This window comes from Haliaeetus leucocephalus, unplaced genomic scaffold (assembly GCF_000737465.1).
Source record: "Haliaeetus leucocephalus isolate CR32 unplaced genomic scaffold, Haliaeetus_leucocephalus-4.0 Scaffold139, whole genome shotgun sequence".
NCBI lineage: Eukaryota > Metazoa > Chordata > Aves > Accipitriformes > Accipitridae > Haliaeetus > Haliaeetus leucocephalus.
Genome location: NW_010972575.1, coordinates 927,949 through 944,695, shown reverse-complemented (window position 1 = coordinate 944,695; position 16,747 = coordinate 927,949). Strand labels below are relative to the sequence as shown.

The following is a 16,747-nucleotide window of genomic DNA, read 5'->3' as shown; positions in this document are numbered from 1 at the left end:
CTAAACAGGAACAGCAATTTACACAGTGCATTACCATTTGAAAGAGCACTCCTGATTCCCAGGAGTAAAATTCTGGGTTTGAATTGGTATAAATTCAGTGAAATCACCAGATTAGCAGAATAGTTACTGTAATTCAACAAATTTAGCCTTGGATCATGGAATGCATAGTATAAAAATATTTTGTATTTATGTATATGTTGTCCTTAAAATATTACTGAATCTTCTCTTATGAAGTGAATATATGCTTTCACGAAAGGGAAACTGGAAGAGAAATTGGATCATGCATTCCTGAATACATCTAAAAATTTCTAACTTTCCATTCAGCTTAGAAAGTTCCTATTTCAGCTGTTATATTGCCTTTCAGCAAAGTATTAATAACAGAAATATATGCAAAATGCTGACAGATGCAGAATTGCCCAGAAGGCCACAATTCAAACCCACATTGTAGAATGTGGTTTAGGCTGTCCAGGGCACCACGATAAGCTGCAGCACAGAGAACACTGAGGAAGCCTTAATTTGGGGTACAATATACTCTTATGGGACAAAACTCAATGTCAGCGGTAGGAAGGTGAAGTTGGTAAGGATACTTGGATGTCTGATTCGCTGTGCCTGACTGAAGGCTCCTTTAGTGCAGCAGAGAACCCTTGCTTATGCTTATGCTAAAGTTACATGAGAGTCCTACAGTATGACCTTGTACCCTGCCCATCTATATATTGGTGAAAGCCTAAAGGTTTAAAGTTCCCAGTAAATCAATTGCAGTCAGACAAGTATAAAGACCAGCTCATCTTCTGTGCCTGCCCCTGCCTCAGGACATAACACACACAAAGTAAAATGTTCCTTCTCCACCTTCCCCACCCCGAGCCCCCTAACACACATGGCAAGTCTAGCAATAATCTACTTCTGAAACACACAACAAATAGGGTAAATTACCAGATCCCCAAACCCTACAATTCCTGGGTTACCTCAGAAAAAAGGTGGGAGGGGAAATAATGCTCCTCCCCCACCCCCAGTAGTCCCACCTCATCTCAATGGTTCCTGTGCAATTCCAGGCATTTCACTGTGCTCCACATGCTCATCATGGCTGTACTAGTTGTAGTCCCGGACATGGATGCACAATCACTTTGCAAACACAAGAAGCATTGTAATATATTTCTGCCTCTCACCTGCTTCAACTCAAAGTCAGCCATCTTATTACTGCAAAGTAATGGTATATCTTCCATGTTGTTTCTCCTGCTGAGCTGTGGGGGCATTACCTTCAACTAATCTAAAATAATTCTTGATAAGGTTCCATAAAGCAGTCCAGTAAAAAGTAGAAAGAACATTATACACAGGAAACTGTATAAAGATAATACTTATATTTAGAGCTTTAATTTGTCTTTAATCTACCCTATATTCATTTTTTATGTGTAACTGTTAAGTTCCCTGTCTTTCTACTGTAACAGGAAACAAAGAAAAAGCAAGAGCCACAGAAAAATCACTTCTGTTCTCCGTAACAAAGTAAAGTGAAAGTAACTGACTTAAATCAATATGGTTATAGTACTGTACAACAAGTTTCAGATTAGAATCAGACTGTTCTATCTTTTGATGTTTTGCAGCTTCAAGAGTTAAACGATGGAATAAAAGCCACCAGTCTGAAGCCTTAGAACTTAAGTCTTTGCTTTAGAAAAAGTTCGATTTTAACATAATAAGACCACAGTTTTAAAAACAGGAATTCATTTGTGTTAGTATTCCGAAGATGCAAACAATGATTCACATGTGCAAAGAATAGCATTCTGTGTATCAGCGCTTGCAAATCCAGTGCAAAAGTTCACAGTTATAAAAATGTGTTAAAATTAATTTCTCAGCTCACATGAACTTGAAGTAAAATCTTCAAAACATATATACATATTTAACTTCTTGGAGTATTTCACAGAACTGGAATGCAAAATCCTACAAAATTTTTACCAATCTAACCAGGAAAAGAAACCCAAGTTTTCTCCTCAGAGCCATGTCATGCAGCTCTCAAACTTGCTTTCCAGACTTTTTCAGAATTGTCTGTCAATGGCCACATCATACAAATTGCTGAGTAGTAAGTTCAACTACACAGCAGATAATTTTATAATGCTGCAAAAAAAAATTGTGCCAGCCCAACATGAGTAGTACATTATTCAGACCACAGACTCAATGTTGTCTCAGTTAAGAAATAAAAAAAAAGGTTGCTAAACCTATTATAATTCATTAGGTCTCTTTTCCTACATCACACAGCTAGCTCTGAGGACTTTATGACTAAGTTTACACCAAATACGATCTATCCTCCTGTTACATTCAGACGTGCATTCCTCACTTTTCTATTTCATTCTCAGAAATCACTGATGATGGTGATACTGAAGTGCACCCAAAGTATCTATAGATTGCCCAGAAAGTGTAAATTCAACAGTTCTAATTTCCTGAGCCATTCTTTACAGATTTACATGCCAGTATAATAAAACTGAACAATAAGCTATTATTGTCTGCCAGAAGTCTAATGGATCTTTCACAGATACAAGGAGGCAGGTAAGCACTACTATTTAAAGTTTTGATCTGAACAGGTAGACAAGCAGAAAACAGTTGTCAGAAGAGATAAAGAGAGAAAGGCATATAGAATAGAAACCACTGGAAAAAATGCTGGAAACTAGTCAGGACTTTCGTCATTTATAATGCCAGACAAGGTTGATGGAGGAAAAGTTACATACATCTGGTTTGTAGGACAGCTTTCCAAAAAACCACAGCATCCTTTGGAAATTACTAGGGCTAGAATCGAATCTTCTCATTTTTATATGCAGGTGGACATTAATGGACTGTCAAGATTTACATGCTAGCCCAGTATTTCCGAATGACCATTGTTCAAGCAGTATGGTTTTGCAAAAGCAGTAGCAAAAGTATTAACATATACAGAAATTGAGAAGCTGCTTGAGTGTCCACGTAGACATATGCAGCAGACACATATTTATTGTACCAGTGAAAGTCAGTAGTCACAGACAAAGTCATTAGAGAGAAGTTCTTGTCAAGAAGTAAGACTTTGCTCTTGAAGCTACATCTCGAGCACTGACACTCACGGCCCACAAAAGTGAGCTACCTTTTCTAACCCGCACATGCAAAAAGTCCCACCTACATAATGGCACATTATGTATTTAAACTAGTGTTCCCTTTGGCTAGTCTGTGGAGGAAATAATTTTTGAAGAACCATCCAGCTAAATCCAATTTGTTCTACATCTCAAAGGAAGATGAAGTAAATCTGTTCTGTCTCTCATTAGTCTAATGCTACTATCCTTGGGACAATCTGCATTCAGCCTGACCCCTTTGTGTGTACTTTACCCCAACTGGTTCATCTCACCTTGAGCAACTTCTAAGATTATAAATGCCTATGCAGCTTCGAACCTCTGTCAGATATCTAGGTCAGGAAGGATCATTCAGAATCTCAGCGAGTCCACAATCATCAAGAATGACAGGATAATTGGCAAGCCTATGCAAACAGTATGTGTATAGATTAGAGTGTGGCTCATGAGATGTCAGAGCTTTCATTTCATAATTTTGCAGGTGTGAAGTGAGCATTTGTGGGCTGGGACAGAGGCAGAGGATTGTAAAGAAGGTCCCTGGCTGAGAAAAGGCTTGCTTTTTTTTTTTAATAGCTTCGCAAATTACATTGCTGGCAGGGTTTTTTTTTAAATACTGGCAACTAAAATGTGCTCCATTTTATTAAAAAGAAAGCAGTGGTTAATAATTTTGGGCTTTGTGAAATTTAGGTGCACACCGAAAGAAGTTGTAGCCTTCATGATAATTTCAGTGAAGTACTTTGGCTGTCAGAGCTCTCAATAGCCCTGTTCCTCCTTCCTCTGCCAGTGGGGAATTTAAAGTATTGATAGTATTGATAGACACAGAAACATAGAGCTTAATCTCTTCTGTTCTCTTCACACTGAAGGCTCTGTTTGGACCACTACTGAAAGAAGGTACTCGCATAACTATTAGCGTAATTCTGTTAAGGATTCCAGGTATCACTGTTAGTATGTTAAAAAATCCACTGCTTGGTGGGTTTTTTTCATGCTTGAATTTTTTTCCGGTAAGGTGGCAACCACTTCAAAAACCAGCAGTAGACAAAAAAAAATCAAGCAAGAGTTGGATGGACCAACTTGACACATGCAAAAATAACTTCTTGTTCCTGCTTTTGACAGCTGCAGTCTGAATGTCTTAACCTGAACTAATACATACTTTTTCAAGAGTATGCTTTTTGGATTTTATCAGGACCTCAGAAAATTACCATAACGTGGTTCTGCAAAACAAATTCATGAACTCCTGAATATAGCATCCAAGTGTCCTTCCAAACACATCTCACCTCCTTAACTCTTAAGATGCTCTTGATTCTAAGGAACATTTACAGCAGATTTCCACAAGCTACAATACTACTTAGGATGGTATTCAATTTATAGATTTTAGTAAGTAAAGTCCATTTTGGGTTGTGGGCATGACAACCCACAGATCACCTTTACCTTCTCAATGCAGAACCCTTACATTTATACACTTCATAGTAAACTAAACCACAGTATGGGTATGTCATGGCAGCAAGAGAAAGTACACTCATTTTTGTTCACCTAGTTTGCTTGATAAACAGAAAGTGAAACCAAGACAGCAAAGAATTCTGTGTAAACTGGTCACTGGAGGACCAGGGCACTTACTGGGGCTGCTGGCCTGGAAGGAAGTCCACCATTTCAGGAGAGGTGTGCTCAGCTCTCCTGTAATCAGACCTCCCCACAGACTCAAAGCATGCTTGACTCTGCAACTTTTTTTTTTTTTTTTCTTCCTCTCTTCCTTGCAATCAATACAATTTGGTGGGACCCTTCTGCCCACAACCAAGCATACTGCAAGGACTCCCTGTTTAGCTGGGATTTTAATAAGGTAATGCGGGAACAACGTCATCCTTAGTCTAATTTCTGATTACATATGTATGTATATATATTTTAATTATACTTGCTGTTAAGGCATTATTGACAGCCACAACATACAAAGAAACAAATAATAATCCTAGCTAAATACCCAGAATATTCATTTCTAGCAAACTGCCAAGTTATGCCAGTGGGGAGATGTCCATCAGGTACTAACACAGGGAAAAAAAAAAAAAAAGGAACTGTGGGACACCCTCCCTAAATGAGCAGGCCGAAAAACTGAGACATTTCCTGACGCATAATCTGTAAACTGACATCTGGCCTGTTGGGCAGGACAGTACTCCTCTTGGTGCTGAGCTAGGGGCTGTGTGACAAATTACAGAGCATTAATTCTTCAAGCAGTGACAAGTGGCACACACACATGCTGTCTAATGGTAGCAGTTAAGCAGGACTGCAGCATATGCACACCCCACTTGTGTACATGCATTGTTAAACTAACTGCTAAAGCTGTCACCTCACCTCCTTTAAGGTATCACGTACTCTCCCCCTCACTGCAGTCTTTCCATGACTTACAGAGGAAGTTGTCCTGCTGTTTCTCCCAGAAAAAAATTTTACCCATATACTTCTTTGCACCCTCTTACAGCTGCTGGGTTGAGGGAAAGCTGGCTGGTTAGCACGTCAGGAAACTCTCTAATGGGTTTAAACATTGTAATTGAGGAGTGATTATTCTAAGAAATTCTGACAAGGTAGAAATCAGGTATAGTACCCAATAGCTTGAAATAAAAATCTATACAGCTATGCCTATATTTAACACTTAAAAAACCCCCAACTGAAACATTTAGCAAATGGTAACACAAACCAAGAGAAATACATATGATAAAAGAACAATGTATACCTTGCTTTGGTAGTTACTAAATACTTACAGGCAAATAGAGTTTCATGAAACTTTGAGACTGAAATTTCCCTGCTCCTATTTTCCTCCTTAAAAATAAATTACTGTGTCTGAACATTGGAACTGTGGTCTATTGTGAGCTGAGCTGAAATTATGTAGTGGATTCAGCACATACTGGAAAAGCAGAAGCTCCTGCTATCTTTGTGAGCTAGTTGAAAAGTGAAAACAGATTAGAAAAATAAGTTCTTCAATAGGCAGCAATATTGCTTTCACACCAGATTTGATGAATAAGTCCTCCCAGCGGCACTAACACCTGATATGCACATTGCATGGATTAGCAAATTTTAGTCCAGGCAGAAGAAAAAACATTTTTTTTTCCCTTCCAGTAACTGCTGCAGGTATATTATCTAATGAAAACACAACAAGATTTCTCTAAGGAATGTGAAATTCGTTTGGTGTTTCCATCAAACAATTATATGTTGTTCATCCACTATCTGAGAAGCACTGAGGCATATCCAGACCTGATTACATTTATTCTTAGCTCCAGATCAGACTACCCCACTAGGGCGGCAAGCAGTTTCTCATCTCTGCCTTACCAGATCCTTGATGCAGGCATACATAAAAGAGGGGTTTCTAATAACAATACAGCCACATTTGCTTAATATCTTGATCATCCTAAATCAGAATGTCTTTGATCATTAATGGAGCCTTTTGGAGTGTTTTGAATTAAAGGATAAATTTTCAAAGACATGTAAGAGGGATTTGCTGACTGTCTGCTATTCAGACCAGTGGGAGGTAAACAGCTCAATCCCCATACACTGCTCTGAAATGTACCCTTTCAAATACCGTATTTTCAAAAGGCATCAGACTTTTCAATAAGAAGCATCTAAGAACAACAGTATCATTTCCACTGATGTATCTGTCAGCTAATGCTACTTCCAGGAAAACATTAGGCCTGCGGAAAACAGAACAGCTCAAAGATTTTCACGGGAGAAGAATATGGAGTACTTCTAGGGGTTGTGCCCCTTGAGCTGCACAGCGTGTATTCTTTTGCACTGCTGCACATGCCAGACTCTCCCCCTCTACATACAGAACAGGACACAGGGCTAAGTGAAACCTGGTCTTGCAACAAACAGAACTTTTGCATACCAGTGTTCACTGAAGGCTCTAACTTTCAGAGATTATTAGCAGGAGGTACACTGAAAATATCAGTTCAGCACAAAAAAAGACTCAGAGCATGAAGGTAAACAAGGATTAGAGTCATATCATGAGAAAGACATCAAGCGGCACCTGATGAACACAACGAAGGTTAATATCCAATGTATTCATTGCAAATGTGGAGGGAAACAGAATCTTTCCCCAGCTGTCTGCAAATTTTGCTCATATGTGCTAAGTGCACAACGTGGTCCTTAACAGTTCTGAGAAACACCGTAGTTTATGTAAGTGCATAATGGAAACCAAAATATCAATTGGTTTTTAGAAATGCAATAAACTACACATTCTACTCCCTGATGATATTTATCATTAATAATGTAAACTCACAAACTAAATATCAGAAGGTGTAAACAAGTTGTTAGATTCTTGAGAGCTATTCTTCCCAGTACAGCAGGATTTTTCTATTCTGCAAGGAATTTTTACAAGTTATCTCTGAGAGACACAGAAGGATATATGGAATTCCCTCTTTCATATCTTTTATTAAATACATATTTCTTAATTAAAAGATTTTCTAAGATTACTTTTGATTCATTTGATCAAATGGCAAAGACTAATTAGAACAACCAAGGTTTGGAAGCCCATTAGAAAATAATCATTCTCGGTAGCAAAAGTAACAAACACAAAATGAATATTAAGATTTTATCTCCTCAGGGTCAAAAGAAGTAGTTCAAGAGGTTCCAACTCTCTAATTTAAAAAAACTACCACAACAAACAAACCAAAAGCAAAAAACCAAAACCCCCCAAACAAACAAACAAAAAAAACAACAACAAAAAACCAGAAAGGACAGGTATCTGAGAAAGTACTTACTACAATGTCTTCAGGAAAAGTATCCAGACTGAAAGAGCCATCATCAAACATGACTTCATAGAAAAGTTGAGATGTCACTCCTATGACCCTGCAACTATAGTATCTTGTATTTCTGTGTTTTGTGATGACTGTCTGCCCAACTGTAATGGCCTTCTTACGTGCTTTAGCTCTCTTGAAAAAAGGAAGAATTTAAAAGAAAAAGTCATTTTAAAATACCAGCTTACTCATCAGAAATTTGTCACTGTCAAAACAGAATTGATAACAGTTCACCACTCAATATAAAAACTTCAACTGCAAAATCATTCCTTCCAATCATGATCACACAAATTTGTTTTACATACAAAGTTTTTGCATTTTATGAGAAAACAAATGGCATCTGAAGAATAATAAATCACAGCACTCAAAAATATTTTTGCAACTGATGCCTTCTAACTATTCTGCATTAGATCAATAACTCTTACACAATTAGCAATATTTGTAAATTTTATTTGTAGAATAATTTGTAGAATTTGATTGAAGAGGTAAGATGTGATGAACTCAGACTGTGGTCTTGCATTGCTTTAAATGATGGGATTTTTAAGTACTGGATTTCAGTATGAATCTACATAATTGCTTAATATTTTGCTGAATGGGACACAATAACTAAATGCATATCTAGTTCTTGTCAGAGCTGTCTACAGCAGTATATCCAAGTAACTTCTTAACCTGTACCGTGCAGCACTTTTGCTTTAAAACTTTAGACAACATTGACCACTCTTCATCAGTTATTTATGTAGTAAATCAGTAACAATAATTCTTTTTCGTTTCTCACTTTTAATTCCACAGAGCTAGTTACGTCAATCAGAAGAGTAGCAGGGTTGTTAAACTATGCAAAAATTCTACATCAATAACTGCATGATGGATTCTATAAATAAAAAGAAGCATGGAACCTTGTAAGTGAGCAAATGCTCAGAAGCTCACATGATACAGCTGTTACATCTCAGCTCCTAACTAACTTATCCTCATGAACCTTCCACTTAAAAAGTAACCCTCCTCACCAGGAAAAATAAAATCAAGAGCTTCTCATCTTAATAACACAGGGAAGGCATTTCTTTCTTATGATCCTGACTGCCTATTTGTTACCTCACAGAGGTCCATTTCCTTATGCAAAAGTGAGTTATTGTGACTTTGGCTATATCTGAACAGTTGAACTTTTGTTATAATGGAAGATGCTACTACAAGGGGCAACTACACAGATGTATACTAAGTATAAAATATTTTTTATTAGAAAAGTTTATATAAACAGCATGAAAATACTTTATTACATATGTTAAAGTAATTACTCAATTTCCTAGCACTGCTTTTCAAACCTTCAAAGATAGTGAATTCTTCAATCAATATAATAAATTTTAAAAGTGTCTGTGAAAATCCGGAAAATGCTACAGGTATAGAATTCTTAGCACTAATATCAAAGGGAGAACCAAGGACAGCATCAGTTCTTTTTGTTAGATTCCAAGCATTAATAGTAATGCCAATGCTTTTGGGGAAGAGGAAAAGCCCACCCTAAACTTGAAAACTTCTGTTTTTGCAGAGACTGTAGTCACTATCATGCCTCTTTCTTGGACCAATATCTGGGATTTAGAATTTTTAAACCTCTCTGCTCCCGCAAACTAAAGGGCAAACCAAGTACAGATATTCTGTACCATTTCTGGAGACAGTGAACTAAATCTCTGTGTGTCAGAGCTCTGCCTGACATACGCATTTGGAGGATTTAGCTGAGGTCACCTCAGATAGTAAAACCCAATGACGTGTCTAAAGCATTTTCGAGTTTACCTGGAAATAATGTTCCAAGCATACTCATAAATTTTTTAACCATTTAGATGTGTAACAAAATTGTTTCTTCCTCATTTTACCTGTCTATAGTTAGACTAAGTAGCAGAATTAACTACATAAATAACAATTTACTGGTATAATCACAGGAGTGGTAACATGTCAGTTAGCACCTTTTATCCAATCTTGAAACATATGTAAACATAAATGTTAATTTACCTTTCAATTCTTGACTTTAGTCTATTCAGTTATTTGGGGGGCGGGGGATGAAAAGTAAACTGGAGAGTATTAGTTGATTTACTTATGTGAGATAATAGAAAAAGGTTGATATTACAGAAGCCCAAGGAGAAACAGCTCTATTAAAAGGTTTAAATATTTTTAAAGCCTGAAGATGGAACTCTTCAGAGAAGAAGGAAGGGAAAGTATATTTTAAGACACAATACAGGCTTATTTAATGATAAAATTTTCAAAGAAATGTCATTGTCCATTTGAACAAATAATAAAAAACAGAAATGCTCAAGGAGAAGATCATTTTTAGTATTTTATCTTGGTAGGATTCTTGATTTATTTCTCAGAAAAAATATTGACAAACATACACTGTAATTGATTGCATGTCACAGAAAACATTTCCTGTCAGAAAATCTTAAGAATTTATGGATGTTAAGAATGTCATTTTTGATCAGAAAGGACATTTGTTATGTAAGGGAGTCTATCAGATTAAAGAAACAGCTGTGGTTGTTACCAGATTATTGAGAAAGCTGTGGTTTAAAAAGCATGATTTTCTTTAACAGTACCTAAGCCAAGGATGAACTAAGATAGTGGCAGAAATACAGAAAACAACCAGATACAAAGAAAAAAAAGTTAACCTCCCTTTCTGTGTGCAAACTTCAAAAAGATAAGAGAAAAAATTACTTTCTCCTTCATTTTCTGTATGGCAGGACACAAAAATCTTGTTAAATAAAATATATAAACTGTATGTATATGAAATCATAATAACTATCATGAAATAGGCATCTGATGTATATCTAAATATCTAGAAACTTTCTCTGACTACAGTTTTTAATGGGGGATCTTCAAAATTCTGAGGCTTTTTTGATATAGGAACATAACTCTCATTTAATCATTTTAAGCCTACTCCTTGGAACTTAAATTTAGGCATAGCAATGATGCATGACATTTCAAAAATATGCCAGCTCATGATTTTTGAATAATATGTCCTTCCTAAAGGCATGCCTTAGTCTCTCTGAAATGTTAAGGAGCTGACAGTAGTTAGCAGACAGTGGCAAACAATGACATTGCATTACTCAGGTATTCAACAGAAAAAGGATCTGCAGCTTCCATTTGACAGCATCCCTTTGTTCCCTGTCTGCTACAGAGGCAAGAACTGGCTGATAATAGCAGAAGATAATTTGAAATAGCTCAAAAAGCAGCAACAGTAGGTTTTTGCAACTCCTATCTTTGCCCCTTCTAAAGACAGCCTTTCAAAATGCATGTAACTGGGGCTGCCTAGATGGCCTCTTCTGATCACGCTTTCCAAATGAAACATCACCTGTGAACATATGTTTGCCTCCAGCTAGCTTTGTCTGACCCTCAGTGCTGTCTTTGCTAACTTTGTATGGATCCTCTGGGGTTGTTTTTCCTGTTAGTATAGTTGCATACAACTTCTTTTTCTCATTTCCTTGCGTATGAAAGAGCTCTTTTAATCATAACAAATCCATCTGCAGCACCTATTCTCAACTGTACTTCCACGTGTTCTTGCAGTTTGATGACAAAAAAGTGTGAGGGATATGTTTCATGCCCAGAGACAAGCACGGTCAAAGAGGAAAAATGAAAAAAACATGACCTACTCTCTGTAAGTAGTAAATCACAGAGCCTTCCTTGCATATTGACACTCCAATTTACATAACAGAATAATATAGGCTGCAACAGGAATAACCAAAATCATTCTGTATAAAACAACTTTTCTGCTAGCAAATTTTTGTGTTATTTCCAAAGCTGTACCTTCAGCAAATATGAGGCATGCTTAGTTTTGACTCCATGGACCTCCAAAGACCAGATTTTTGAAAAGTCATATCAACATTTAAAACTCCAGTTCTTAGTATTTGTATATTTACTTCATTTGGCAGCACTATACAGATGCAAGGAGTATGCTTTGCCTTTTTACTGTCTTTTTGATGATTTTTCATCCGAAGACCTGCCAGTGTTTTCCATGGTTGACATTAAAATAGTACTCTAGGAAAAAATCCTGGAGACGATACAGAATCTGATCCCCAGAAAAAAAGACTTGTGAAAGTATATTGATGAATACTTTGGACACAATTTGCTTGAGATCAAAGCAATAAATAATTTGGATACATACTCCACCTCATCACTGCAATAAGCCCTTGCCTGAGGTGAAGAGATACACTAATACCAGTAATAATACACATTTATCTGTACATAGGTAGGTTTTTTGTTTGGTATTTTTTTTAAATTTGAAGAAAGTAGCAATCACAGTTATTCACTGAGCATTTAGGCTGAATATCTAGAGCCTATATGAGTGAAAAAACATTTTTTTATTTTGCTTCCTTGAAATGAGAACCAATAGTGTCCTTGCTTGATGTACAATGTTTTCAACTGCTAAATACCAGAAGAAATTATTTTTCTTGCTGACAAGACAATCTGTTTTATTCCTGTAAAAATTTCCAGTGAGTATATTTCAGTCTGAATGATTCCTCTGTTGTGCTTTCAAGCAAAGAAGTTAAAACAACAGACAAACAAAAGAAGTTCATTAGAAGTAAGATACATTGCTATGCCTAATGGTGAAGAGCAATATAATTTCTGCATGAAGGAATAGCTAATAGCTAAGAAAAGTGTAACAAGAAAACCAATGGTGAAAAAACTTCCAAGGGCTTAAAGATGTGATTAGATTAATTATCCAAAAGACAGAGTATAAAACGAAGCATATACAAACATACGGCAATTTCCTTTGTCTCAGGAGTTAAGAATTTCACAGAAAAAAAGTTTCTTTAACAAAATATGTGATCTTTCCAAGTTTTGGCCCAATGAAAAACACAGAAGTAAAATTTTTCTTTCTCTTCTGCAAATCTGATTTTGATTTGAGCCACAGGAAATAAGTTAATAAGACAGGATTTTTTCAAAAAGGTTGTTGCTGAGTTTCAGGAAAGGATGTGATAGTCTCATTCCAAACTACTTTGAGCATCCTTCATACCACCTTTTAAATAGTAGCCACACAAAATCCTGTTTCTTTGTAGTTGGTGGTTTTTTTTTCCTTTGACACTACCTAATATAGGTCAAGAAAATCACTAAGACAAAATGGATTTTATGGGTTTCCATGTCACTTTATTACTATTGTGTTTTTTTCAGATGAGCATGTGTTTTGTTTCTTACCATTCAAAATAATAGCTATTTAATAACTTCTTTTCTTTTCCAGAGAAAGTGTACACTAAGAAAGTTGAGTGCTGAAGTCTGCAGTGTTTTATATTAGATTGAAAGTATAAATTCTGCTTAAACAACCTACCTGGTTTTCATTACTATTTTGCAGGTATTTCTATTAATAACCAACATGAACACAAATGCCAGAAAAAAGGTCTGTTTAGGACAGAAACACTGCTACATTAAGTGCTCTATAAACTTAGAAGAAATAATCTGAAACTTCAGAACATTTACCATTTAGTATCATAGAAGAGAATAAGGTGAAGAAAATCACATGCATTGTTTAACAGCATAAGGGGACTCCAGCATCAGAGACAGATATATTAGAGGAAGGTGGAAAAATTAAGGAGCTGAGGAAGTGGCTGCAATATACACATGAAGAGGGAATAAAAGAAAGTATGCAGAAAGTCCTATTTGATCAGGGAATGATTTCCCAGCTACTGATGCAAATCTCACTACCTAGAGTATAAAGACTTGTCCCAAACAAATACCGGAAAATATTTGGGAAGAACAGCCCTATTTTTACTGGCCATGATTTTAACCCAGTAATTTTCAACTAATGATAATATTTTCCAAGAAAGCCAAGAAAAGTATCTTAAGTTGCCTGTACAGATAGAGGTTTAAGTTTGTTTCTTTGTTTTTCAAAACAAACTCATTTTCTTGAAAAATGTTTGAAGAAACTAAAATCACATGATGTGTACTGGTTTCACATGTTAATTCATTTTGGAAAACAAAAGTCTTTAAAAGGCTTAACAGTTCCATGGAAGTTTTAAACAGGGACACACAATTTGTTTCCCCTTTTAAGAACCACCAGCAGATTGAATACTCAGGACTGATTACTCTAGTTGGGAGGCACTACATTTTACTACACTTGAAAGAAAATCTTACTCTTCAGTAGACTTGTCATTAAGACAAAGGATTCACTCACAACTTCTTGAAAGACAGACATATATTATACAGGCATTACATGGTTTGGGATTTTTTTTTCACTTCTAATATATAAAGGACATAGAAAGTTTGAAAATTGTGAATTCTCAACTTGACTAACTTAAGGTATTTCCTTAATAAGACTATGTGAAGTCCTTCTAGTTTGCTAGGAAACAAAACCTTCAAGATGTAGTTTTCTATGTATGGAAAAATCATAAATGGAGCCATTACAATACATAGTGTGGATCCTTTCTTCCATTTTCTCTGGAAACATACTTTAATTCTGCAATTCCATTTCTTAACAAATAAGGAAACAAATTCCTTACCATATTCCTTACCACAGTTTTAAAAGCCCAAGATAAATAGCAAGGGTTCTCTCTTAACTGAGATAGTAACAATTCATTCGAATAAAAGACATTAAACTAAATCTTCAAGTGTCTAATCTAAAATTAAAGGTTCCTCCCAGCACAGACTAGACATAAAAAGGCACAGTAATAACATGAATTTTCATGACATACCAGTGTTACTTTGCCAGATGACAGAGTAATTATAATTGGATATTTGCAAGACACTGTTTGGCTGCAGAACAAAGAACTTGCATATACACCATATCCTTCATCTCACAGTGAGTATTTGCAAGATACTGTGAGCTGGGTATTCGTAATACACTCCAGGTCAACAAAACAGAGAATTCAAAGATTTGTTCCGGCTGTCAAAACAATACATTCAGCAATGACTCTAATGCAAAAATGTGTTAGGCATATTAAGTATCGCTTCTCCCAGGTAATGGCATAAGGAAAAACCTTCAAGATGTAGTTTTCTATGTATGGAAATATCATAAATGGAGCCATTACAATACATAGTGTGGATCCTTTCTTCCATTTTCTCTGGAAACATACTTTAATTCTGCAATTCCATTTCTTAACAAATAAGGAAACAAATTCCTTACCATATTTTGGTTGATCTTGTGCCTGAAACATGTGATGTAGACAACATATGGCCAGTCATCAGGTTCCATCCGCACTCCTGCAGCATGGGCACAGGTAACATGGAAGGATGCTGGGCAGCGTCCATATGAACACTGAATGCAGGCACCAGACATTTTCTTAATTCTCTGTCTGCAGAAGATACATTTCTGTAAAGCAAAATAAACAGAATATTTACCATACCACCCCTGTGGAATGATTGCTGGAGGTCACTTATTGATATGTGCCCCTCTTAAGAAAATGTAAATGTCCAGGGTGGAATGCAGTGAATATATACAAAATCTGTTCCATAATAATTCCCTAAGCAACATAACCTGCAACCTTAGATGTTAGCAACACCAGGGGAGCTTGGTATGCTGACTCTGAGAAACAATACAGAGGGTGGAGCAGAGTGGAAGCACCATGGCCAGGCTCTATGATATCCCTGCAGGGATGGGGAACTGGAACTACTGGAACAAGAATGGAAGGTCCTTGCATGGAATCTACTGAAGCAAGGAGGTGAAATATGAGGGTTCTGTCAACGCTATTGTCTTACTTCTGATTTATATCATAAGTGCCCAGTTCTGGAATAGTGACATGCTAAATCATGTTCTCTAGGTGACTGGAATAGTGACATGCTAAATCATGTTCTCTAGGTGAGATTTGCTCATTCTCATTATAATACCGAAACACACCTCCATCCCAAAAGCTACCTGCCTCCAAGGTTCAACCACCCGTCACTGAGCATGCGCTCTGAATTTTTTCTAGTGTATACCTTTAAAAGTAAAGCAAGGAGATTTTACACCAATCATAATAAAGGTATGTATGACTAGAGTCACTTAAGCTCCACCTAAAAATAAGAAAATATAAAAGGGCTTAAGAGAGGAGGAATGCTAGGGAAGATACCATCATAGACAAGTCGGGAGTACATGCTGACTTCTGGGATCAGTCGACAGGCTGAATCTCTCTTGCTCCCCATGGGGATGCCTATTGGGTAAGATTTGAACCTTCAGTTATACTGACTGCTTGCCCTGGAAACTTAGAAATCTCTAGAGAGTTTCTTTCATAATTTAGTGTGCTTGTAGTCAACAGTTATTATTTGCAAGTGCTTTGCAGACAGCGTATTTATAACTGGCAATCCAAAAGAAACTGTACTCCTGTTGCTTTAATAAACTGTACTATTCATTAAAATCTAGCCGTGATAGTTCATCGAACATGACCAAACTCCTTAAGTCTGGCCATAATAGTTCATAGAATGTGACTAAATTGAAAGTACAGTGCACTATTAGTGCATCTGAAATCGTGATAGTTCAATACACTGAACACAACCAGACTTATAGCACTGAATTAGGCATCACTCAGAATCTAAGCCTAGCTGCCTCCAGCCTCTCTGATACCTGTGGACAAGCTGGAATGCAAGGGGGTTTATTTTCTGCCAAACTTCTTTACCCTTTAGTGCAAAAACCCCAACTCCATTGACTTGTAGAAGTACCTCAAGGACTGAAAAGTTATTTGTGCTTCACTGATTACATCTGATACCTTGCAATATGCATCGCAAAAGAACCAGCATTTATGAATTACAAGATAACTTAGTAATATGATAATAGATACCATTTTTGCCTTTTTTACGTTAATATGAAGATGATCTGTTCTGGTGCTATAGTAAAAAAACTGATAGATGGACAGCTATTTAAAAGTTTAATTTCAAATTCCATACACTGCTCTGAAAATTAACCTGATCCTCCTAAAAAAGGTATATCAAAAAACCTATGCACAATTCTGCAAAAAGTAACAGCAAGAC

General features: G+C 36.4%; 1 protein-coding gene across 1 annotated transcript in view; it reads right to left on the bottom strand.

Annotated features, from left to right (window-relative positions):
- Positions 1–16,747, bottom strand: part of KDM4C (lysine (K)-specific demethylase 4C) — a 271,840-nt gene that overhangs the window by 14,885 nt on the left and 240,208 nt on the right. Inside the window, exons 18-19 of the mRNA XM_010586055.1 lie at positions 14,931–15,116; positions 7,811–7,981 (exon numbers count right to left, since the gene is read on the bottom strand). Coding sequence (XP_010584357.1) covers positions 7,811–7,981; positions 14,931–15,116 — 357 coding nt within the window. The remainder of the gene's footprint in view (positions 1–7,810; positions 7,982–14,930; positions 15,117–16,747) is intronic.